Below are 25502 nucleotides of genomic sequence, written 5' to 3'. Positions count from 1 at the left end.
TTCTGTGCCCTGCAAACTAGCCACCTGTCAGAGGCCAGTACTCTCTGACCAGGTTCTTTTAAATATTCCACACATATGGAGAGTGCAATGTTTAATATAAAAAGTTTATTTTGGAAGATATTTGATGTTACATGGGATTTTTGATTTAGCAGAGTGATCCAGCAATATACTGAAATCACAATTCAAGCGTACGCTTATACAGTTCAATCACAATACCTGTGTGATTGCCATTACCAGTCTTATAATATGCTCACCTTCACCTTCTTCCATTGTAGGGGTTATTGGTCAGTCACACCACCCAGTGCCATCACCCTCACCACATTCCCAATAGGATCCTACCTTGTCTCCTAATCTCCCATGGAAAGGATGTATATTTCCTGATCCAGGAGTAATTGAGCAGGATGCTCTATTGCACTGTACGTAGCTGGTTTTGCAATTCGCACAGTACACCCAAAAGCCTGTACAAAATAGGCTGAGACAATTCTTATTTCCTGTATTGATTTAACTCCTTTTTGCATACCAGGGAAAAATCCTGAAGCCTGGAAGAACAAGGTTCCAATATCACAAGGATTCAGGGGCATATAGTGACTTGGCCTGAACTTTGGTCAAAGTAGAAGTGATTAGAAGAACTGGTAAAGGTCTCAGCTTGCAAGTCCATAAAGACTTCTTAGAAAGGTTTGTAATTCATGCCAGTCCACATAGACAAAGGGGAAATGATTCTCCTCAAACTTTTTCCATTGTCTGAGAATGAGACTTTGTCAGGAAAAAGCTCAGCGTCTGTCAGTGCAATTGGTAGAACTGAAACAAAACCTAGTATAGTCAAGCATAAAGTTATTTACCAATTCCAGCAAATCAGATTGCTCTAGTTTCTTACTTGTAGGCACCTAAATCCAGCTGGCTGAAAGTTAAGTGCCTTGTTCATAGCTCCCCAGGCTCCCTTTATAATCAGGGCAGACGCTGGAGTGGATTGTCCAACCTACAGGGGAGCTATCTGCTCCTCTCCCTTGGCTATAGAGGGAGCATAGGTGATTGGGTTAGTTATAGGGGACTGAAGGTTGCTAATGTTGGATGAGATACAGTCCTGGCTGTCAACAAGGAAGGGTCCCTGGATGGTCATATTGCTAATGGAATACCCCAAGGAGTCAGGTCTGAGCTCAAAGGTATGCACTGCTTTAGTAAAGCCAGGAGGAGCTATGATCAGGAGAGAAGAACGTCCCAGTGCCATGGGAAGGAAATGAGTGAGCAGAACAGCCCCTAAAGCCCCATTACTACATGGTCCTGTACTCTTCTGGGAAGGCCTTGTTTACTCAGTGTGTTCCAGGCATGACTCTGGGTTTCACAATCTCACAGCAGAAATGTGAGCAAAAGGGCTGGAGAAGACAAGTGTCCCCTGCTTTGTGAGCCCAGTTGATCTCTGCACAGGGGCAAGGAGGGAAGGGCCTGTGCAAGAGGAAGCAGGAAGAAGAAGCAAGTAATGAAAGACAAGCACGTGCCTGTCAGGACATGCATATTAATGCTGCTTGAGTCTGGCCCATTTCCTCTTTTTCCTATCCATCCAGTGCCTCACACTTTTACAGAATCACAGAATCGTTTAGGTTGGAAGGGACCTCTGGAGATCATCTAGTCCAACCTCCCTGCTCAAGCAGGGGCCTCTACAGCATATTGCCCAGGATCACATCCAGGCGGGTTTTGAATATCTCCAGGGAAGGAGACTCCACTACCTCTCGGGGCAACCTGTTCCAATGCTCTGTCACCCTCACAGTCAAGAAGTTTTTTCTCAGGTTCAGATGGAACTTCCTGTGGTTCAGTTTCTGCCCGTTGCCTCTTGTCCTGTTGCTGGGCACCACGGAGAAGAGGCTGGCCTCATCCTCTTGACACTCCCCCTTCAGATACTTGTACACGTTGATGAGATCCCCTCTCAGTCTTCTCTTCTCCAGGCTGAACAGGCCCAGCTGTTGCAGTCTTTCTTCCTAGGAGAGGTGCTCCAGCCCTCTAATCATCTTGGTAGCCTTCCGCTGGACTCTCTCCAGTAGTGCCATGTCTCTCTTGTACTGGGGAGCCCAGAACTCAGTTCAGTTTGCATTTTGCACCAGAACACTCATCTGTCCTAAACCCCAGCCATAAAACCTCTTGATCATATCTCGCCTGCTTTTGTGTGGCTGCGAGGTCATTTTTGCTCCTCACTGGACATCCACCAGATCTGAGACTTCAGGGATCACTATACTCCTGTTGTCACTTGGGTCTTTTCCTTTTCCTTCTAGATGCCCCATCACACCCAGTCCTCCAGCCTTGCTCATCCCGTAGCTTACATCAAAGGCTCAGGGCTCTGGTTCTTCTTCTGGTTCTAGGAATCTGCATACAAGTGTCTCAGAATAGGGGAAAATGGGAACTTGGACCCAGTTCTCCTGGCTGCTTTCACCATTTCAGGAAAGGGCTAGAGTCTGAGGATCAGGATGGTGTCAGCTACCTGGAAATATTTCTTTATTTTGTGTAATAAAATGTGAAAAATTTAGAGGAAGTCTTAATAACAGTCAACACTCGCATTTGCCAAAGCAGGAGCTGTACCATGGCACCCCTTGGCTGACTCATGCCCAATGGTTATTAAGGGAAGGTCACAATTATAAGCCTGGATTAGTAAGGGTTGTGCGTGGCTTCAACATGCAGCACCAACAGCTGCTCAGAATGCACCAAGACTGCAATGTCTTTAGAAGGGGTTTCAAACTTCCCAGGAGGATATAACACATAAATTCAACAGGAGCATAAGAACAGGAGGGAAATGGGAGCATAATTCGCTTCCAGAGCAGCTCTATGTCCAAATTATGAAAATAGCACTAATGGAAACACCTTTGCCCGGAGCCACTTGGCTATGCCAGGTTATTACAGTTCATAATGTTTCTGTGATTGTTGGTGCTGGGAATCTCTTTGCTGCTGGCCTGCTTGTTTACAAAGAGGAGGCACAAAGTCCTGTTTCCTTGGGCTCACTCAGCCTCGATACAAATGAAAACAGCCACCTTTCCTGACAGCTCTACTTTTTATGTCCTTCTACTAACTTGCAGCCTAATTTTCACCCACTTATTCTTGTACCACTATTTCACCTTTGTTTAGTAGGCACCTTTTCTCTTTTGGTATTCAGCCCTGGTTCTGCTTACTCTGAGCATGACTCTGATGTTTGAGGGTTTTTTTGTTCTTACTATAGGCAGCAATCTTATCCACTCGCAGCTCGAGTTTCCCCAGGCTGAACAGTTCAAGCTCAGCCTGAGACTTTTCTGATCATGCTAGGTCCTCCTCTCTGCACATTCCAATTTCATTTCTTATTTTTGCACAGAGATGGCCAGAGCTGTTCACCCTGTTCCTGATGGGGTCACATCCAGGCCTTGTTCAGTACAAAGTCCCATCTTCAAGGCACCAATAGTGCAGTGCTCACCTCAGCCTTAAAATTTCCATTTAGAACAAGAAGTGTTAATTTGACAACTCCTTGCAAATTCATTTTTCCAATTGCATGCTGTTCTGGTTTGGGGTCCTCTCCTTGCAAAACTTCAACATGCCACGACAACTTGCACTCTACAAGACATGAGAGAGGGAAGGCAGCACACTCTTTCGCAGCTCACCTATCTCCTTGGTATCTCATGCCATGCTCTTCTGCTCGAGGCAGTGATTGCAGTGAACACACCGAGAGAATTATCTGCACAGTGGCAAACAGCACTTATTGGTAAGGCCACTGATACTGCAGAAGTGATTTTGCAAATGCTGCTACAGCAGAAAAAGACAATTTGAGTTCCTGGCAGATCCCCATTTAATAAATCTGACTGGGGAGGTTCCTTAGATATTCGAAACATCACAAGCTGGATGTGAGCTTTCTTACTCATCATGGATGGTCCATGCAGAGATCTGTGTCCAGGGCCACAGATGGTGTTTCAGTTCACCTGGTAGGAAATACGTTCAGCATAACCATCTGTGGCCTTAGGAACTGCTTTCTCTGAAAAGCAAGGAAAGAATTGTGTCCATTTGCTCTCCACATAAAAATAGCCTCAATTGCCCTGTGTTGTTTCTGATTTGCCAACAAAGCCTATCTGAATGTCTATTTAGTAACCTGTTGCTTATTCCAGTGGAAGGCCATACTGGTATTGGGAAAGCCTTCATAATAAAGGCTTTTCCAGCCTTTAGTAGCTTAGCCTCTTTCACAGGGTGGTCTTGCCCCCTCACCGCTCCCACATCTATTCAGATACTTTTTACAGCTAATGTAGCTGTATTTCCCTAGTTCTGTGCATAGAGGTTTGATTCAGGTTGCCAAACATAGATATCCTGTACTATCTGAGACACTCCAGGACACCTGAGATGCCTGCAGGGTGCTGGCACATATCACAGAACCACAGAATGGTTGAGGTTGGAAGGGACCTCTGGAGATCATCTAGTCCAACCTCCCTCCTCAAGCAGGATCCTCTAGAGCACGTTTCCCAAAAGTGTGTCCAGATGACTTTTGAATATCTCCAAGGAAGGAGACTCCACAACCTCCCTGGGGAACCTGTCCCACTGCTCAGTCACCCTCACAGTAACAAAGTTTTTCCTCATGTTCAGATGGAACTTCCTGGGTTCCAGTTTGTACCTGTTGCCTCTCACCCTATTGCTGGGCACCACGGAGAAGAGTTTGGCCCCATCCTCTTGACACCCTCTCTTCAGATACTTATACACATTGATCAGATCCCCCAGTCTTCTCCAGGCTGGAGAGTCCCAGCTCTCTTGGCCTTTCCTCATATGAGACATTCTCCACTCCCTTAATCAGCTTAGTAGCCCTTTGCTGGGCTACTACTATGTATAACCGGACCTATGGAAGATTTGTGCTGTTTGGGAGGGAAAGGGAGAGGCCATGTCTGGAGGACTAGACATTTAGAGAGCTAAATTGAGCCCTGCACTCTGATTACCATCGTGGATGTTAAAAGCAGGCAGCACAGACTGGAGAGAGAGTCACCTGGCTTGAAAATAGACATAATCAACTTCATTAAACCAAAGAACTTATTACCATTTGAGGGAACCTGGTGTACATAGACTGTAACTCTTCTACAGCCTTTGGCTGTGCTGAGTGACACACTGACTCTTGCACTATTTGGCTGTCACTACCACACAGCTGGGACTGCCTGGGTTTGAATCTCCTAGGGTGTCTGGACTCTGTTTGCAGACTCCTCACGAAAAGGGTCCAGGTATTGTTGGGGAAGACCTCTGCCCCTTCACCCCCATCTCTGGTCTGCTTCAGAACCGTCTGTTCCAGGAGGGTTTTGTTTGCTCAGCGTATTCCTGGAACAGCTCTACATTTCACAATCCAATGACAAAATCAGGCTGTGGCACAGAGCAAAGGGTCACTTTCTGGCATGGTTTCACTTGAAGGCAAGTCCCTGCCATAGGGCCAGGGGAGTGGGGCAGAAGAGGAGGGTTTGTATGGCAGAGGAAAGGACAGGGGAAGGGTCAGGGCAGGGAGGGGACAAAGCAGGAGGAGGGCTTACTGCAGAAATGCCTGTCACTTCCGTCACTAGGGCTCTGCCCTGTTTCCCCTTCAGCCCTCCCAGTTTGCCAGTGGGACACCACACTCAGCTGGTGTCTCTTACAAGGATGATCAGCTTCAATCTCCAGCCCATGGCCAAGCTGTGAGCATGGGGATGCCAGGTTGTCTCCGTCCCTCACCCAGCTACCCCTGGGGCAGAAACCGTCCCACCTGCACTAGGGCCAAGAGTGCAGGGATCCTCCTCCTGATGGCTTGCCTTTGGGGTGAGTGGTGTTTACCTTTGCTTCTGACTACAGGGAGCCTATCTGCAACATATGTTCCTCCCGTGCACTCAGTCAGCACTTCATGGAGCACAGCACAGACTGGCCTGGGGTCCTGTACTTCATTCACAGGTCTGCGGTAGGGAAGAAAGGCTTGTGATGGTGTTGGAGGCAGGAGGAAGGTTTTTATGAGGAATAAGGAATTAGGCTATCTCTATGGGTTGCATTCTCAAAGCCATGAATTGCCCATCTATTTCTACATGCATGATTTTACCACATAATTAAAGAATTGAGACTTGTGAGCATTATAAGAGCAGAATGAAGCATTCCTAGCATCCTGAAGCTGTCTCACAGCTTGCCACAGTCTCCTGCCCTGCATATTCAGCCCAGACTATGCATGACAAATTCTTGTTACTGCAGCATGGAAGGGGCCTGGCCAAACTCAATACCACTGTGTGTTGGGTGAGACAGGCAGCTGCCCATCAGATGCAGGGGTGAGCAAGTGGGGATAGCAGACCCTTCTTGCCAGGACAAGACTGGGTACATTCAGTCAGGCTGTGGCTAGTGCTGCACAGAACAAGAAGGAACCAAACACTTGTTGGGCTAATGGGGTAGACAAGCAAAATGTTGGTAAGAGCCATGACCCTTCTTGTGCTCAGACAGAATGATAAGAAAGTCGCAGACCCTACAGGCCCCTTATCCAGCATGCTGGCTCTGCAGCTGTGGTACTGTCTTCGACATGGGTGCAATGAAGGGGGAAAGTTCTGCTGCAAGAGCAATATCATGCAGAGAGTGTAATGGCAGTTTTGCTTTGGAAATTGCTGAGAAAAGGCTCAGGGCTTTGTCCAGGCTAGTACAGTTCAGAGCAGAAATCAGTTTATTTGATTTGGGCACCTTCTCAGTGCTGTTTCATATTTACAAACAGTGAGTGCAAAGTCCTTGTCTTCTGATCACATTTGGAACAAGTGAAATCAAGAACTTGCTTTCCCTGATTTCCCTGCTGGTGTAGACATCCTTTTAATTTCCAGACTGATTGTTGCTAAGGACGGTTTGTACCACTTCCTCTAGGATCAATGCTTTCCTTTAATTTTCTGGGGCTTTCTCTTCTACAGTCTATTAATGAACAGTTAAAACTTCCTAGTTTTCTGAAAATTCTGTTCCTGGGATGATATATATGATATATATATATATGACGATTATACCTTCAACAGCTACAACCTCCTGGCTGCTTGGAGTCATCTGGTTTGGGACTTGTTCACCCAAGCACAGGCGTTTGGTGCATATGAGACTGCCCAGGGTTCCCAAGAAATCTCATTTCTTGCTCTCCTGCCAAGGCAGTGCTTGCAAGAAACTTGCCAAGAAATGTATCAGCTCTGCTAAGTCTCAGCTCTGCTGTTAATTTGTTACTGCTAATGAAATGGAGACCTCAGCACTTCTAGCAAAAATGAGGAAGGAAAGAAAAAGGCCCGCAGAAAAAGAAGGGAACAGAAGAGAAGGCCATAATCAGGACTATGTTTTTAGCCTGGGGAAAGGAGAGCTTGCAAATTGCAAACCATGTACCTACAATGTATCTGGTTCAGCCTCATCTTGAAAACGAATTTCCAGCGATGGCTTTGCAAAGACACTTTCCTGGTGATAATCTGGTCCCCACTATACAGCCCCTCAAAAAGGGCTGAGCTACGCAAGCCTGAAGGCAGAGAGACAGTTTTTCCCCTTTAGCCAGGCTACTACTCCCCAGATCCTATCTGTAGCTGAGACCAATCCAGGATTTGATTTTTAAACCCCGTTTCTTCCTTTTTCAAGCATCTATGACTTCCCAAGTGCTACACCTGAGCCCATGCTTACTGAGTTTGTGAAATCCTTATAACTTATTAGCTTAGGGTATCAATCAGATCCTCACTGAAGGTCCTAACTCAGATGTGCAATATATATCCAGTGGAGGGTGATAAGCCTCTCCAGAAGGCAGGTTCCATTTTAGGTGGACAGTATTGTCCATTGCTCTGCACTGGTTGTAAAAGGAGACAAAGGGGAGGAGGCATTTCATTGAGTAAATTTATGTAGCTTTGGAGTATGGGACTCCTGTTTTAGGAAGTGGACATATGTCAGTCAGGTCCTGAGGCAGCTTGTGATTCAGCATTATGACAGTCAGGAGGAGCAGCAAAACACCGTTTGATCTGAGCACAGATCTTTGATCTGAGTGCTTTGGGAATCATTATCCACGGTCAAAAAGTTATTTACACAGTGCAGTCATGTTCTTTCTTGAACATTTTTTAAGCTGACCCAGTTAAGCTCTCTATGTTGCTAACTTCCAGTTTACCTCCTGTTTACTTTCTGCACACTCTCCATTTTGTTAGTACTCCTGCAAAGTGTGCATATGGGACTAAAAGCAATATTATAGCATGGGTCTTGCGAATTATGAAGATCTTCCCCTAGTCCTAGCACTTTTTCCACTCATCCCGAAAGCTCTTTGTGTAGCTGTACCACATAGCACTATTACGTTGAGTTCTCCCTCGATGGTGAACCTACATCTTTTCTACTGAGTGTACAAAAAGTACAGAAGCTTAAATACCTGCTTGTCTATAAGTACCTGCTATGTGAGCAAGAAAAGGACTCCTTGGGTGGGATGTAGGACTGTGACTGAGGTTAAGCTGATTACATTCAGACATTCAGATGCAGAAGTGGGACTGAGTTGCCTAAAAACTGACACCTAAGGCCATATGAGATGCCTTAGGGTATCCAAGGCATTCATAGGATGCACAGCTACTTCAGAGCATCTCTGAAACCCTTTCAAACAGCAGCTGGGGGCCAGGAGACATCTCAAATGTATGGGCAGCTGAATCCTATCCCCAGGATTTCATCCCCTAATGTCTATCAGTTTCCTGTTTCCCCTTCAGGCTTTGCAAGCTCAGCTCCTCCACACCCACTTCAGGTTCGCCTGGTGAATGGCCCCAGCAACTGCTCGGGGCGAATCGAGGTGCTCCACAATGAGACGTGGGGGACAGTGTGTGACGACAGCTGGGGCTTCTCTGAGGGCCAGGTGGTGTGCAGGCAGCTGGGCTGCGGGGCAGTACTGTCCATCTCGCATGGGGCTCGGTACGGAGAAGGCACAGGCCAAATCTGGCTGGATGAGGTGAACTGCACGGGGACAGAAGCTGACCTTTCTGAATGCCAGGCCAGGCCATGGGGAGAGCACAACTGTCACCATGTGGAAGATGCCAGTGTTGAGTGCTCAGGTAATCCTGATGATAGCCCTGCACCATGTGCAGTGCTGTAGGTAGCAGGCTGAGCAGTACCTCTGTGCCTGTTTCCCTTCCTACCACATGCCATTGCTTGTGGCTTTGCACACCTTTCCTCTGACTTTTTCCCTTGGGATGTTTGTAGACTCAAGTATTTCAGAGCTGGGTCTGCTCCAACTGCTGAATGGCCCCAATCGCTGTGCTGGGAGAGTGGAGGTGCTGCATAACCATATGTGGGGCACCATTTGTGATGACGGCTGGGACCTCGCAGATGCAGCGGTGGTGTGCAGGCAGCTAGGCTGCGGGACCGCACTTTCAGCCACGAGTGGGGCTCACTTTGGGAGAGGCCATGATACCATCTGGCTGGATGAGGTGAACTGCACTGGCACAGAAGCCACCATCTTTGAATGCAAAGCCAGTGCTTGGGGAGACAACAACTGCTTCCATGGAGAAGATGCTGGAGTGGTATGTTCAGGTAATTCTCAGTTAAACCTTTCACTGCAAAGGGTTAAAATTCCAGCACCCCACAACATGGGAAGGCTTTTAGGGCCTTGTAGGGGAACTTGGGAAAGATCAGGTCAGAGCCGAAGGCAGCACAGCCGCTAGAGTAAGTCTCTTTGGAAAGCTTTTTTGCCTGCAGCATCTCTTTGCAGTGCTCAAGAGCACCTGCAGCATGCAGAGATGAAGGTTACCATAAAAAGCCTTTTTCCCCTCTGCTGCCTTGATTCCAGTGTTAAACTGCAGCACAGCTGAGCTGCCTGGGCCTCCTCTCTCCCCAGATTCAGTGGCCATTTGCAGTGACTTGTACCCCAGGAATCCTTCATGAATTACAAGGCACCTAATCCAAGCCCTGTGGTCCATTTGCCACTGGAACAATTAGCCAATAACATGCAAAGTTTTCTGCAGGTGTAACTCACCCTCCCCATTTCCTGCCCATGCAGCCAGGCCAGGTTTCCTCTCCTGTCTCAGCAGAGTGTTTATCCCAGGGGTGCTGGAGTTTCAGAGGTTTTGAAGAAGTTTTAGATGCGTGGTCACTATGCACGCATAGATCCATCAGGCTGCAGCAGAATGTTCCCTGCATCTCCACAGCCATAGGTCTCCCAGGGTATTTATTCTTCCTTGTTGTTTGCAGCCTCAAAGGTGTTTGTCACAGCCCAGGTTCGTCTCATGAATGGTTCAAGTCACTGCGATGGAAGGGTCGAGGTCTTTCACAATGACACCTGGGTAGCTGTGTGTGATGATGGCTGGGATTTCGCTGAGGCTCGAGTTGTGTGCAGGCAGCTGGGCTGTGGGACAGCGCTTGCAGCTCCAGGCAGGTCCCATTTTGGAGAAGGACCTGGACAAATGTGGCCAGACAGTGTGAACTGCATGGGCACTGAAACTGCCCTCACTGCATGCCAGATGAGACCTTGGGAAAACAACACTTGTCATCGTGGAAGAGTGGCTGGCGTGGTGTGTTCAGGTAACCATCTCAGGAATGATGGGGGGAAGAGATGCTTGTTTCATGACCTTGATTTTCTATCTCTGCAGTAAGGTTCTGCAGGCAGTCCAGATTATATGCTCTCTTTGTGGCTCCATCACTGTCAAAGGGACCTGCAGTGGTCAGAGCAATGCTGGGGCATTCTTCTGAGGGGTCAGAGCTAATGCTAAGGTTGCAATGTGATGTTTAGCAGCCTTGTCTTACACAAGGGTCAGCTTTCTATCCCCGTGCCAGCAAGCACCATGAAGCTGCTGACCTCAAATAGCATATTGGGCAGATCTTTTTCACAATAACTACTGATCCTGAAACACTTCGTCAAGAGGCAGCTCCTAAGGATAATGTGCTTTGAACCTGAGGGGTCAGCCCCATTCCTTACTGCTATGCCTAGATATGCTCTGTGAACTACTTCCAATGTCGTTTTAGTTGTATATAGCTGCTCCATGTCTCCTACATGTTGCTCCATGTCAGAGATACTAGGGCAGTCTTTCCATGCTGCAGAGACCATGTAGGTGTAACAGCATGCCAGGCTTTCTCTGAGTTTTGCTCTTTTAGTTAACCCAGGTGACAATCAGATCCGACTAGTGAATTATGGGAGTCGCTGTGCCGGCAGAGTTGAGGTGTTTCATAACAATCATTGGGGAACTGTATGTGATGACGGCTGGGATTTACTGGACGCTAGCGTCGTGTGCAGGCAGCTGGACTGTGGCATGGCACTCTCAGCCCCGGGAGGGGCCCAGTTTGGGCGAGGCACCAACGTCATTTGGCTGGATGAGACAAACTGCACAGGATTCGAGACCACCCTGTCTGACTGCAAAGCAAAACCATGGGGAATAAATAATTGCTACCATGGGGAAGATGCTGGTGTGGTGTGCTCAGGTAATCCCCATTCCTTCTGCACCTTTCCATGTATGTCCTATGAAGCAAGATGGAAGGCTGATGGGTGGTCTCATGAAGGCAGGTCTAAGCCCCATATGAGACTGAGCTCAGCCCCAGTGTTAGCATCATTCAGTGTGGTTTCCCTGGACTCTCTCTGTAGCTGTTGAACGGCAATAGGTCCCTTCTGAAGGCAGATTCTCCCATCCTAAGTTGTATATTAAGGTGGTGGGAGGAATTCCTGTAACAATTCCTCTCCCTCCATGAGCTCTACAGGCTGGCCACCAACAGTTTGACCAACTTGTTAGGTGAAGTTTAGTAAAAGGAATATGCCCTGAGAGCCTCTTTTGCAGAGAATGGGGCTGGGGTCTTGCAGAGGACAAAACCAGTGTAGGACCAGTGCAGACCTCCATCCTCTGGTCAGTGCTATGATGCACTGTATTCCTAGGAGGAGTTTCAGGCTGCAGCGAGAAGCCATTCCGTTCTCACCTCTTCTGACCACTGTACCTTTTGGTGGATTTAAGAGGGGACATGAACCATTAATTCTAACAGTTAGGATAAGCATCAAAGGAATTCTGCAGCCATTTGAAGGGATTAGTAACTCTCTCGGACCTCTGTAGATTCTATCATTCCAGAGACTGCTCATCTCCGACTGACAAATGGCTCGAATCACTGTGATGGCAGAGTTGAGGTGTTTCACAACGACGAGTGGGGAACTGTGTGTGACCATGGATGGGATAAAAGAGATGCTGAGGTCGTATGTCGGCAGCTGGGCTGTGGGACAGTGCTGTCCACTTCAAGTGCAGCTCACTTCAATGCAGGACCTCTCCGTACTTGGCTGGACAACATGAGCTGCACGGGGACAGAAACAGCCCTTAATAAATGCAGGGCAAGGCCATGGGGAGAAAGTAGCTGCAGTCATGGAAAATATGCCACTGTGGTGTGTTCAGGTGAGTTTCAGTCCCTGACAGTGCAGCTCTTACCAGGAGTGCGTCAGGATATCTGACCACTGCTGACAGAATCAGAGAACCACAGAATGGTTGAGGTTGGAAGGGACCTCTGGAGATCATCTAGTCCAACCCCCCTGCTCAAGCAGGGGCCTCTACAGCATATTGCCCAGGATCACATCCAGGCGGGTTTTGAATATCTCCAAGGAAGGAGACTCCACAACCTCTCTGGGCAACCTGACCACTCTGCTGCAGCCAATTCCAGCTCCTCCATTCCGGATGGTTACTTGGAGGGGAGCAAAGTGGTTGCTTTACTCCACTTGCTGGTGGGCACCATACCCCATGGCTGTTTGAGAAGCATCTTCATCTTCACCTTTGAGCTTTTGTGGGTTCAGAGGCAATGTAACCCTGATGCTCCATACAGCATTGCAAGCTCTGGCTGCAAAGAGCAAGTGCTTCAAAATTGAAATCCTTTATCCTATTACACAGACACTGGATGTGCAGGGACTGCTCTCAGTGTTTGTCTGTTTGCAGGCTCAGCTGTTTCTAGCTTTTCTCCAGTCCGGCTGGTGGATGGCCCAGGTCGCTGCGCTGGGAGAGTCGAAGTGCTTCATGACAAGCAGTGGGGAACTGTGTGTGATGACAGCTGGGACTTCCTGGATGCTAGAGTGGTGTGCAGGCAGCTTGACTGTGGAGTAGTGATATCGGCTCCCTGGAGGGCTCACTTTGGTCAGGGACAGGGCCCCATCTGGCTGAATGAGGTGAACTGCACAGGGACAGAAGCTGCCCTCTCTGAATGCAAAGCCAAGGACTGGGGATTCCATGGCTGTGAGCTTGGAGAAGATGCCAGTGTGGTATGCTCAGGTAACTGTCATCCATCACTGCATTAGGAGCATCACAGTAAGCGAGCGGTGATATTGCTGTGGTGCCAGTCCTCTTAGGCTCAGACATGACTCTGCTTTTCCATGTGGTTATAAGGGCTTGTAATGCAGGAACAGTTTGCAACCAGCCTGGGGACCCTTTCTTTTGAAAACAGTCCCTCATGTTCCATCTTGGTGGAAGAGGGCAGCATATATACTTGTACATTAAAGCGCAAGAAAAATAAATGGCTTAAGCATCCGCATTAACAGTGTGGTCCCTGGTATGCTTTTGGCCAGTGTCACAATTCCTGGTAGTTATCATGGATCACAGACCATTCCCACCAGGCAGGTTCAGTATGACCACCCACTTCTTCACAATAGCAAAGACTGTAGCATGAATGGGTGTTCTTCCAATTAGTGTTGGTCTCATGGTCAGAGAGGAATCTCAGATACATTTGATTTATCTATACAGATGTATCCTGCGATGCTCCAGGTTGTGTAAATCTCTGAGAAGCCATCTCCCATCCCTAATCTCATCTCCAACATGCTCTGTGGATCCCACAGCTCTGACTAAGACATCCAATCTTGAATTCAGTTGGCCCCGCATGGGAAGGTAGTGTGTTAGAGATGCCCTCGGGTGCCATGTGGGACTAAGAAATCTTCTGTAGGGCTTATAGAAAACCTATGCCCTTTGGGAGTAGATGCTGGAAGGCAGGTAGGGTACCCTAGGAGTCCCAAATGGCACAAGGATGCCTATGTTTAGGCATCTGAATCCTGTCATATGTGTTTGCTTTAGGGGGGGCTAAATCACTCTATAAGGTCCACTGACTATAGTCCTACAAAGCCCATTCTAATCAAGCCCTGGGCACTAAACCCCATTTTTAAGCCAGTTCGCATCACACCTCAATAGTCTGCTCTGTTGCAGTAAGAACATCCCCGACCAGCAGGCTGTACAGATTCTTAAGTAAACCCTTTGCTGGTAGTCAAAGGTTTCAAAGAGCACAAGATACCCTCTTACATGTTTATGCTTTGTTGTGTTCCAGGATCAGGCATTTCTGACCTAGCAAGTCTCCGCTTGGTGAACGGCTCAACTGAATGCGCTGGGAGAGTTGAAGTGTTTCATGACCAGCGCTGGGGAGCTGTGTGTGGCGATGGCTGGGACCTGGCTGAAGGCCATGTGGTGTGCAGGCAGCTGGGCTGTGGGCCAGCCCGCTCAGTCACTCACTCTTTTCAGTTTGGAGAAGGACCTTCCCTGATCTGGGTGGATGCTGTGGAGTGCACAGGACTGGAAGGTGCCCTCTTCGAATGCAAAGTCAAACTCTGGGGTGCCCAGAGCTGCAAGTCTAACAGATACGCGAGTGTTACGTGCTCTATGGCTGCAGGTCAGTGTCAGTGAGTCAGGTATCAGCTCTCCCCTTAGGGAGGCCGTACAATCTCTCTCTAAATTCACCCTTCCCGCTCTGCCTTGTCCGGTCTTCCTTGACAGTCAGAAAGCACCTTTGCTTGTTTCTGGGGTCCCCCCAGGGAGCATAAAATGCTTTCCTTTTAGAAGGAAGTATGATAGCCCTGTGCTAAGGGAAGCACTGTTTTTCAGGCCCTGGCTTACCACAGGCAAAGTGCTTGGGCCAGAAATCCCAAGCCTAGAATATGTAGCCTTTCTGTAAGGGATCATCATGTACAAAGAGCTGTGATACTCCAGGGTGTGGGTCCTGCCAGCTACTCTGATCCTGCCCATGTGACTTTTGGATCACTGCTCCTCACCCATGCTATCATACAGTCTCTAGTCCTTGGGGAGTTTCTTTTCTTTGCCAGGTTATTCTTTGCTCAGGTGTACATGCCTTTTTGGTGCCTTATTGCCTATTTGTCTCCATGAGGACAGTCACATCACAGGAACTCCATATCCAGGTGAATGCTAATGCCTCTTCCCTCCATTCCCAAGCAGCATGCATATTCCTGAGAAAAACAAGGCATCAAAAGTGAATTCTGCAGGGAGATAGTGTAGGTGTTGTGTGCAGCAAAAGGGATGCTCAGGCAGATGGCTTTAGGTGAGGTAGTATTGATACCTGTGTGGCAAGTGACTCTCAGGGTCCTGAGCTACAGTAAGCAAAGAAGGGTCTCTCTCCTTCAGGGTTGGCCCTAAGGCTGTGCAGCTCTGTATATCTTTGAATGCTCTAGCTGTGTGGTATGAACCTCTCTTGCAGCTTGTTTGCATGCAGCAGACATTCTTGCATTGCTCTGCCAGGACACAGGATTAGCCTTGGGCGTACTAGACCACATTATTTTGGCCTGTATCTCCCTGGCTTTTGCAATACCCAGCCTTAGCTATGGTGAATGGTGAAGGGAAAGTGATGCATTCATGAATGCTGAGATTTAAAACTTGTCCAAGTGCACAGGTTGCTGAGTGAGGGACAGCACTCTGCTTGAAGGGTCTTGTGCTTCTTTTTACCTGGGACAATAGGAGACCCTAAAATGTCAATGTAGATATAGCACTAAAAGTGTCAAGTCTACCTTTTGCATTGCTTGTGCATCACCCATGGTGTCCCTGTGTCCTCATGTTGGCTCAGCACTTCAGGCAAAAAATCCCACACCCCTTATTTGTTTAGCCATGCTCTTTCTCAAGTCTGAAGTGAGTAAGCTGGCTTGCTCACTGGGACAGTCAGGAATGGGAAGGGGGAATTAGCTTGAATGCAATCTTGTGACAAATTGCAACCTATGCATAGATACAAAATAAAGGTTGTGGAGATTTAGCTGGAGAATTAGTCAAACAGAGACTGTGAGTAAGGCATAAGTTGGATGTTTCACTAGTGATTCCTCATCTGTCTGGTGGAATAGATGTTAATGTCTCAGCACGTTCTTAGGAGGTCTTTGCTCTAGGGAAAAGGTGAGCATCCCCTATCATACTGCCAGGGCTGTGTTGTACCTCTTAGCTTGTACTCTTGTTTGCTGATAGTGCATATGGTTTATCAGTGTAGCCATCCCCAAAACCTTAGTGCTTGTGTACCTGAAGTCTGGTCACTTCAGAGTTAATCTTTTAGCATAAAAGAGGAATTCAAGCTCAGTTAGGTGGCAAAGACTTGGCCAGGTCCACTATCTACAAGGCATGGTCCTAACAGAGTCATTCTAAAAGCTGTTAACATGTGCATGCTCCTGGCACAGCATTAGTACAAAACCATAGGCCAGGATGTGCTCCAGCAGGAAGCCTATGTGATTTCTAATTCCCCTTCCACAGTGGTCAAAATAATCCTATATTAAATAATATAAATAATACAAATAATCCTATATTAACATATAATATGCATGCTTCCGGATTTGAATAGTCATAGGTTCTGGGACAATTCTACTTGGCAGGTAGAGCTTCCCTGTGGAAAGGCTGTGCATCTCTTTCCATCCTCCCAAACTCATTAGCACATTAGCCAGGCTGTCATGAATACTGTGTGCTGATGGAGACCCTGCAAGTCCCCTGAGAAGGTGATGCTAAAGCATGGTGTGCACCATGGCATTGCTAGCAACCATGTAGGCAGTGATTTCTACCAGGATTTATTATCTTCCAATTCTCTTTTCAGACTCAGAGTTGGGGAGCTCAGAAGTCCTGCGACTGGTGAATGGCCCACATAGCTGTTCCGGGAGGGTTGAGGTGTTTCACAACCAGCAGTGGGGGACCGTATGTGATGACAGCTGGGATCTGAATGATGCCAAGGTGGTGTGCAAGCAGCTGGACTGTGGGACGGCTATATCAGCCCCAGGTTCATCTCTATTTGGGCAAGGATCTGGACCCATCTGGCTGGATGGAGTGAGTTGTCTTGGGACAGAAGCTACCCTCTCTGAATGCCCAGCCAAGCCTTTGGGCCAACATGGATGCAACCATGTGGAAGATGCCAGTGTTACGTGTTCAGGTAAACTTCATCACCCTCTTTCTCTGCAGACAGATCAAACCCTGATCTTCTGCAAGATGCAGATTGGAAGCAATAATTCTGGTGCCCAGAATTGCAAAAAGCCCTGAGCTCCAAGAGGTCAGAAGCTGGGAAACTGTACCAGGGAGGTAGGCTTGAACCATTCCCTTACTCTTCCCTTGGCATCCACAGCTGGCTATGGTCAAAGGTCAAAGGCAGGGCACTGTACAGACAGAGTACAGACTTTCTCACCTTATTTTGACCTTTTTCCAAGCAGCGTGTCCTTCAGATAGAGTTACACGTGTTTCTTCCTGTTCCTACCTCTGAACTAGAGTGTAACCACATGTCAAGTTCCCTCAGACTGCAACTGGTTGAAGGGATCTTTCATTGCTCCTTCTACCCTGCAAGCAGCCCTGTGCTCCCTGCAATGCCGCTGCAAGTCTCTGAAAGGGGAAAGGGACATACAAGCTCTTTGTGTCAACACCATCCAGACCTGTTGCAGACATGTTCTGCATTTTCCAGCCCAGCAGGCACAAAGTTGTGCAAGAATATTTCTAACAATGCATATTTCTGTGTATTTTTCAGGATCAGGAATTTCCAGTATTCCCAAGCTTCGGCTGGTGGATGGTTTGAATGAATGTGCTGGGAGAGTCGAGGTGTTTTATAACCATGAGTGGGGGACGGTCTGTGATGATAGCTGGGATATGAATGATGCCATGGTGGTGTGTCGGCAGCTGGGCTGTGGGATGGCACTCTCAGCTCCAGGTTCAGCTCGTTTTGGATGGGGATCCAATCGTATCTGGCTGGATGATGTGAGCTGCACGGGGACAGAAACTGACTTCTCTGAATGCAAAGCAAAGTCTTGGGGCATCCACAATTGCCACCACGGAGAAGATGCAGGTGTGGTGTGCTCAGGTGAGACCTGGACTGGGGATGGCAGGAGGTAGACTCACAACTGGAGCTGAATGTGGTGGCTGAGGCAGGGACTAAGGCCTCTCTAGAGGAGATGCTGTGCATGGAGCCAGCTTAGGGGTGCTCCTCTTGCAGCTTTCTCCAATTTGCCTCCCATGCCCCTGGACCTCATTGCAGCATGCTGCACCCCTCAACCACGTTTCCTACCTGGCAAAGCCTGTGGTCTATTCCCTCAAAAAAGGGCAGTGCTTGGTCATAGCAATCTTTTTGTCTTTAATGCTGGGCCTGTACTCTGCACTTCCACAGAGGTGGCTGCACATGTCATACTTTGGTTGAATGAGGTGGGGTGGTACTGAGCCCTCAAAGGGAGGTATTCTGCCCCACAGAGGGACCAGCAACCATGCATGCAGAAATTTCCCTGCAGGGTCAGATATGCTCTTTGCAAATGCAGGAAACATGAGTTCAGGTGATCTGCGGCTAGTGAACGGCCCGAATCGCTGCGCTGGGAGAGTCGAGGTGCTTCACAACCAGCAGTGGGGGACCGTGTGTGATGACGGCTGGGACTTAAATGATGCCACGGTGGTGTGCCAGCAGCTGGGCTGTGGGAGGGCTGAGTCAGCCTTCCTGGGGGCTCACTTTGGGCAAGGCTCAGGACCCATCTGGCTGGATGACGTGAGCTGTGTTGGGACTGAAGATGCCCTCTCCCAGTGCAGAGCCCGCCCGTGGGGACAAAATAACTGCAACCATAGAGAAGATGCTGGTGTGGTGTGCTCAGGTAACTCACAGCCCTGCAGTATGGGGTGCCTTGGGGGATAGACTAGGAAGCCAGTGCCATATCTGATCGCCTTGAGCCTAGGCAAGGATTAGTCCATGTGATGGCCCTGGGAATGTTTGTTTTGGGGAGGCTGAGAGAGGAGTGCAGGAATTTTCCTAAGGGTTTATTCCCTGATTGTGTTTTCAGACCCACGCTCTTCAAGCACAGCTGACCTGCGGCTGGTGAATGGCCCAAATCCCTGCTCTGGGAGGGTGGAGGTGTTTCATGACCAGCAGTGGGGGACCGTGTGTGATGACAGCTGGGATCTGAATGATGCCAAGGTGGTGTGCAAGCAGCTGGGCTGTGGCACAGCGATCTCAGCTCCCAGTCGGGCTTACTTTGGTCAAGGACAAGACCCCATCTGGCTGGATAGAGTGGCCTGCATAGGGACAGAAACTGCTCTCTCCGAATGCCGGACAAAGCCATGGGGACAGCATAGTTGCAGTCATGTGGAAGATGCCAGCGTGGTGTGCTCAGGTGAGCTGTAGCTGTAGCTGTGGTCAGAGGTTGGAAGGCATGGGAGTGGCCCAGGAAGGACTGAAGCAGGATGGTGCAGGAGGGGAATAATTCAGTGATACTAAAAAGGGCACTTTCCCCTTTGAAGCACTCCCCATTCAGATGCCCACAGAGTGGAAAGAGAGGGTATCACAGAAATGTCTGTCCCCATTAACCAGGGCCTGCAAATCTTATCATACAGCAGGACCCTAAGAGCCACTGAAGGATCGTGCACTCATTACATGTGAGGGCATCTGCATGCCGGAGACAGATGAAAACCTAGGACATGCAGGTGCTGAGGCAGGTGTTGCTCAAACCCATCCTGGGAGGTGCTGTGCCCCCAAGCATTGCTGGTGCATGGTCCCCTACTACATCTTGTGGTGTTTTCAGATTCAGTTACTACTAATGTGACAACTCTCCGACTGGTGAATGGCCCACATCGTTGCGCTGGGAGAGTCGAGATATTTCACAACCAGCAGTGGGGAACTGTGTGTGATGACGGCTGGAACCTAAATGATGCCACGGTGGTGTGCCGGCAGCTGGGCTGTGGGAGGGCTGAGTCAGCCTTCCTGGGGGCTCACTTTGGGCAAGGCTCAGGACCCATCTGGCTGGATGACGTGAGCTGTGTTGGGACTGAAGATGCCCTCTCCCAGTGCAGAGCCCGCCCGTGGGGACAAAATAACTGCAACCATAGAGAAGATGCTGGTGTGGTGTGCTCAGGTAACTCACAGCCCTGTAACATGGGGTATCCCACAAGCCAGGCTGGGGGCCTGTGCCACATCAGAGGATGTGATGAAAAGCTAGTATCACATTGGAGGATAAGCTAGTATGGGAAGGCCCTGGGAATGTTTGTTTTGGGGGCTGAGAGAGGAGTGAAGGTTCCTTTTGTTTAGACTGGTCCCAGTTCCAGTCCAGGCCAAGAAACAACTCATCCTGCCTTGTAGGAGCAGAATGCAAGCCACAAGCTGAGCTCAGCGCCAAGCTGAGGGAACCAAGCATCAAAAGATATTCTGTTCATAACCAGTGCCAACTCCAACATGTCACAGAACTCTCACATGGCACTAAGTGAATCAAATTCAGTGTCTGGCTGTCCATCTAGCCCCGGCTGGGTCGCTACATGGAGTAGACTCACCCTCCTGACCCCATCCTACCAACCAGATCTTCATTGCTAGTGTGACTTTTGCCCAGTTCACATATTTGCATGGAAGAGACACCAACATTTTGTGGTATGAATCTGGAACTGAATCCCATCTCTATAGCTAAGTAAGATGAATTCCTTCGTTAGGGTCAGCTGGTTGTATCCCATGCCAGGGGAACTTCAGGGAACCTATGTTTGCACTCTGGTTTCTGTTCTTGTGCTGTTGCCAGGTAGCTCCATTAGATGCGCTGTTCTCTTCTCTTGTCCCAAACTCTTGTCATATATTTCTCTTTGCAGACTCAAATGTCACAGTAGAAGCACAGGTCCGCCTGGTGAAAGGCCCGAACCGCTGTGCTGGGAGAGTGGAGGTGCTTCACAACCAGCAGTGGGGCACTGTGTGTGATGACAACTGGGATTTAAAGAGTGCCAAGGTGGTGTGCAAGCAGCTGGGCTGTGGGACAGCTGTATCAGCCCCCAGTGGGGCTCACTTTGGACAAGGGTCTGACCCCATCTGGCTAGATGATGTGGACTGCAAAGGTACCGAAGCCAGTCTCTCCCAGTGCCACCTGAAAGGCTGGGGACTCCACAACTGCAACCATGAGGAAGACGCTGGAGTTGTGTGCTCGGGTAATGTTAGGAATGCTGCTGGAAGTGTGTTAGGGAATGTGAGAGAGGGTCTTTTTACTCTACTGAGAATAGCTCAACACTGACTCAGTGCCACAGCACAGTGCTGGGTGCCTGCACAGGTGTGTTGATGGGATCACACATCAAGTGTGCTACATGTCTGTGAGATGAGGAGGATTTTCTTGGAAAGGGGCATTCATGTGGGGAGAGGTGCAGCAGGAATAAGGTAGTATTTTGCATAGGTGTCCTGGTGGAGTGCCTGTTCATGCATGGTATGTGTGTGTGCCATGCACAGCCCCTTAGGCTCAGAGGGGCCAAGGAGGCCATCTCACCCACTGTTTTTTCCATTGCAGGTACCTACCCCTTGCAGCTGAGGGTAAAGGATGGCCCAGGCCCCTGCGCAGGGCGTGTGGAGGTGCTGTACAATGCTACGTGGCATAGTGTATGTGATACCAGTTGGAGCTTGCTGGAAGCGGAGGTGGTCTGCAGGCAGCTGGGCTGTGGGCCAGCACAGTCTGCACCCATCGGAGCTCAGTTCGGCCAGGAGAACAGCCGTCACTTACTGGAAGGGCTAAACTGCAGGGGCACAGAGTCATTCCTCTTGGAGTGCCAGCAGAGCAAGACGGGTCTGGGGCTGTGCAGGCATGGCTCTGCAGCTGGCGTGGTGTGTACTGAGCCAAAAGGTGAGTTCTGGGAAGCTCCATTATGTTCCTACACACTTAGGGGAGTATCAGCACCGTTCTGTCTGCACCAGGGGTGGGAGAGGCAGGGAAAAGGGCCCCAGGGTGAGAATGCAGTGGAAAGGTGAGCCCTCCCGTGCCCCACTTCTTCTTTAGGTTGCTATATTCCACGCTTACCCTTTGGCACAGAGAATGTCTGCCTGTAAGAAGGAGGATTTGAGAGTAGGAGAGAGGGATTTGACCCTAGGGTGGCAGAGGCAGACCCGGCACGGATATTTTACTGAAAAAATGGAGAAAATGGAGGATGTGCACCCTTGGGGAATGGAGGGAGAAGGACTCCTCGGGAAAAGGGAGTGTTATCAGGTTGCATTGTGGTGCTGCAGTTGCTCCCAGGAGGCAGCAGACACGAGGGGACGGGAGAATTTGGTCTTGAGCAGTTGGTAGGCTCCAGTTCAAGATGTAACTTGTGAGAGCTGTTATGCAGCATGATGACCTTATGCTTAGACTTAACATTCTTGAGGGAACAAAAAAGTAAAAAGAATCTTTGTAACATTTAATCTAAAAAAAGAGAATTGTCTAAAAGTTAGGGAACTATTTCCAATGATAAAATGCTGGCATACAGCATAAAGACTCTTCAGAGACACTCCTAGGGGTTGGAGAACCTCATCAGTGACAGAGGTTCCAGGAAAGGAAAAGTGAGCCTTCAAAGAGGGTAACCACCCCAAAATACCCCTCTGCTGTGTTAAATTGAAACCATAACAGAGCAATGGGCTGATTTAAAGGATGACACTGAAGCCACACTGGCAGGAGGGAAGGAGCAGCAAACTGCGTTCATAGAAAACTGTGGTGAAAATTTGTGAAGCTGCCTTTGGCATTAAACACGGCATAAAGCATAACTTTGCCCCAAGTTTCATGCACACCATGACCTGTCCCAGGGTAGGGTCGCCTCTGCTGACATTGCTGTGACATATGCTTGTCTAGGCAGCACTTAAAGGCCTTCCCTGGGGGATATGACTTGTTTTCTCCACACATTGAGTCCAAATACCACTGTTCAGAATACGAGAAAAGCTTTTCTCATCTCAAAGCCAGTCCCTCCCATTTCCTCTTCTGGCTCCAATTTGCTTATCCCTACAGGACTCTTATGCTCTTCTTGGGACTAGTCACTCTGTCTGAAATAGGTTACAGAAGAGTTAGAAAAGCTTTGAAGGATGGACATGGGTTAGATGTATGCCTGTCTCTTCTATGCATAGTAGTCTTGAACCCCAAACACTGAGAGACAACACACTGGACAGCTGGCAGAGGTCCATAAGAACAGGAGCATCACAGACATGAGGAATGTGAAGGGCTTCTCAAAACCCATGACCTCGCAGACACCCAAGGAAACAATCAGAGATGAAGCAAAAAACAAACCTAAGGGCTATGATGTTTCACAATGCTCGTGGTCAGTTGTGGAAATTGCTGCCAAGCCGTGCTGCGGGGACTACAGCACTTCAGGGCAGTGCAAACAAGTTCAGAAAGGGATTTATCAGGTTCATGGTGGCGGGAGATCAGTTGGCTCTGCCTATTAAATACACAGGTCTTATTGCAAAGCCTAATTAAGGAAGTCCCTTCCGAGCTGCTGGTATGGAGGGATCAAGCCCTGTTTACTGTTAGCGTTTCTTACATGCCTGCTACTGGACTTGGTTGGAAAGGGGATCCTGATGTCTAGGGGGGAGCTTTGCCCTGACACTGTAAGGTGCTCTCTCCACAGGCTCTTCACAGTCCTGCTCCGTGCTGATAGCACTGCTTGCCCTAACAATGATGCTAAGCGGGGTCCTGCTGTGGCTGTACCTGAAGAGAAGGTGTATTAGAACAGCAGGCCAAGCTTCAGGTGAGAGAGCCCCCTGATCGCTGAGCCTCGTGTTGCAATTCAAGGTCCCCATCCCCTTAAAGCAGCCCACTCCAGCCACCCTTGGACACAGCGTGGTCCAAGAGGATGCACCAGAGAGAGATGGGGTTGACTCATCCAAGCTCAGGAAGCTCAATGGCCCCCAGTCCAATAGTATCAGCTGTGTGTCCATGTCCCCTGTGCTTTGCAGATCATGGGCACAGGATGGACCTGGGTACTTCAGTGATGCCCTTCCATTCTGTGGGAGCCATCTACCTGCCTGCGAAGACCGAGTCCCACGAGGATCCCAACGACGAGATGGCTCAACTCATGAAGGAAGACGTTGCCCTGTGATACCAGTATGATTCCTGGGCAGAGTAGTCCCTGTGGTACTGCCAGCCTACATTTTCACCGTCACAGCAAAGCCCATTCCTCAGAGATTGCAGGGGCCTCTCACTCCCCCTTTTTCCCATGCACCTGTGCTTCAGTGCAAGTCTCAGCTCCTTAGGGAGCGCCCTCTTCCCCCCTAGTGCCTGTAGACCTGCAACATGGCAGGAACTAGGTTTAATGTAGCAGGAAGCCCTAACGTGGAAGGATGCTGAAATGCTCTCCAAGAGACTGCAGAACAGCAGCTGTAAGGGCTGCACATTTATAAACCAGCCAATACCAATGACTTACACTCAAAAGCCCTGAAATAGCTGGCTATGGTGATCCAGTTTTCTGATGTTTACTTAATCCACTCTGGGCCCCTCTGTGCAGCTCCAAGTCAAAAGAAGGCTGAGGGTATGCTGGCATGTGCAAGACTGAGCAGGAGAGCCTGAACAATGTAGCAGAAAAGTTAACAAAAACAGCAAACAAATTAAAGGAGGAGAGCGTCCCCAAACTTGCAAGTGTGATGAGCATAATTGCTGTGGGAGCGATGAGCTGCCTTTGTGTGCTGCAGTCAGCAAGGGCTGCCTGGCTGCTCCTGTTCTGGGAGGGGTAGCAGGTGGCTTCCTTGGCCTCTGCAGATACAGACAGGTTCCCCATTTCATGAGCTTCAGACACCAGTGTTGCAAAGCAATTACTGTGCCACCCTGAATGCTCAGCTGTTGCTCCTGGAGTATCAGGCACTGTACTTCAGGGTGGCTACAGGCCACATGTGCGTGTTTTCAGCTGTCCCATCCCATGACCCTCCCTTGTGAACATAACCTTGTGAACATTTCATGACGGTGTGGTGCCAGCGCATTTGCACACAATCTGTTGTGCTTTGGTAGCTCATGGTTCTCCAGTGGTATCCCATGCCCAAAAACAGCAGCAGAGATGTTCTGCTTTCAGTCTCACATCACAGACTGTGGGGTCTGATGGGCTCACAAACCCCCTTCTCAGGTTACTGCTGATGGCCAAGACCCCAAGGCATAGGTGATCCAAGGGAGGTATGGGGATTTCTGGGGTGTAGGGAGGACAGCCAGGACTTGCAGGTGCTGGCACTCCAAACCCACTCGCCAGTGCCAAGAGCTCAGCTGCAGCACGGCTTGGTGAGCCAAGCTGCACCCACAGCCCCAGCCCATGTTCATCCTGTGGTACACCACAGTCATAGGAAATAGAGTTGTGAGATGGTGCCACACTACTCAGAAGTCTGTTGGCAGACACTCTGCAGCGCCAGTGCGGATAACTGAGGCTGATGTAACCTGCACAGCGCATCTTTCTGAGCACCAGGAAGAGAGGCTCTCCTGGACCACAGCTCATCTCACCTTACAGCAGAGGAATGAACATTCAGATGACTAAAGTGTTATTTCTCTCTGCAAGTGCTTCCACAGACAAGAGTAACAAGTGTGACAAAATCCACTTTCAGAGACCATGATGGAAAAGAGGCACTTCTGAGAAATGAATTACCTTGACTTATGGTCAATGCACCAAATATACCTGATAGATCACCCCATGGAAGTGTTT

General features: G+C 49.1%; 1 protein-coding gene across 4 annotated transcripts; it reads left to right on the top strand.

Annotated features, from left to right (window-relative positions):
* The first annotated feature begins 47 nt into the window (after positions 1 to 47).
* LOC104144142 (deleted in malignant brain tumors 1 protein) lies at positions 48 to 25491 on the top strand. 4 transcript variants are annotated; one of them, XM_068923459.1, is made up of 18 exons: positions 48 to 416; positions 524 to 675; positions 8649 to 8987; positions 9136 to 9465; positions 10123 to 10452; positions 11023 to 11346; positions 11964 to 12293; positions 12825 to 13154; positions 14194 to 14532; positions 16714 to 17043; positions 17626 to 17955; positions 18404 to 18727; positions 18914 to 19243; positions 19652 to 19981; positions 20697 to 21026; positions 21377 to 21706; positions 23454 to 23573; positions 23782 to 25491. In XM_068923459.1, the coding sequence occupies exons 4-18, from the start codon at positions 9222 to 9224 to the stop codon at positions 23922 to 23924; spliced, it is 4464 nt and encodes a 1487-aa protein (XP_068779560.1). In that variant the 5' UTR covers positions 48 to 416; positions 524 to 675; positions 8649 to 8987; positions 9136 to 9221; the 3' UTR covers positions 23925 to 25491. The 4 variants fall into 4 exon arrangements, with proteins under 4 accessions (XP_068779560.1, XP_009673252.2, XP_009673253.2 ...); XM_009674957.2 differs by lacking the exons at positions 48 to 416; positions 524 to 675 and adding an exon at positions 5499 to 5757; XM_009674958.2 differs by lacking the exons at positions 48 to 416; positions 524 to 675; positions 18404 to 18727 and adding an exon at positions 5499 to 5757.
* The last annotated feature ends 11 nt before the right edge of the window (positions 25492 to 25502 follow it).

The sequence above is a fragment of the Struthio camelus genome, chromosome 34 (genome assembly GCF_040807025.1).
Source record: "Struthio camelus isolate bStrCam1 chromosome 34, bStrCam1.hap1, whole genome shotgun sequence".
Lineage (NCBI taxonomy): Eukaryota > Metazoa > Chordata > Aves > Struthioniformes > Struthionidae > Struthio > Struthio camelus.
Note: the sequence above shows the minus strand (reverse complement) of the source record. Positions and strands in the feature narration are given on the sequence as shown.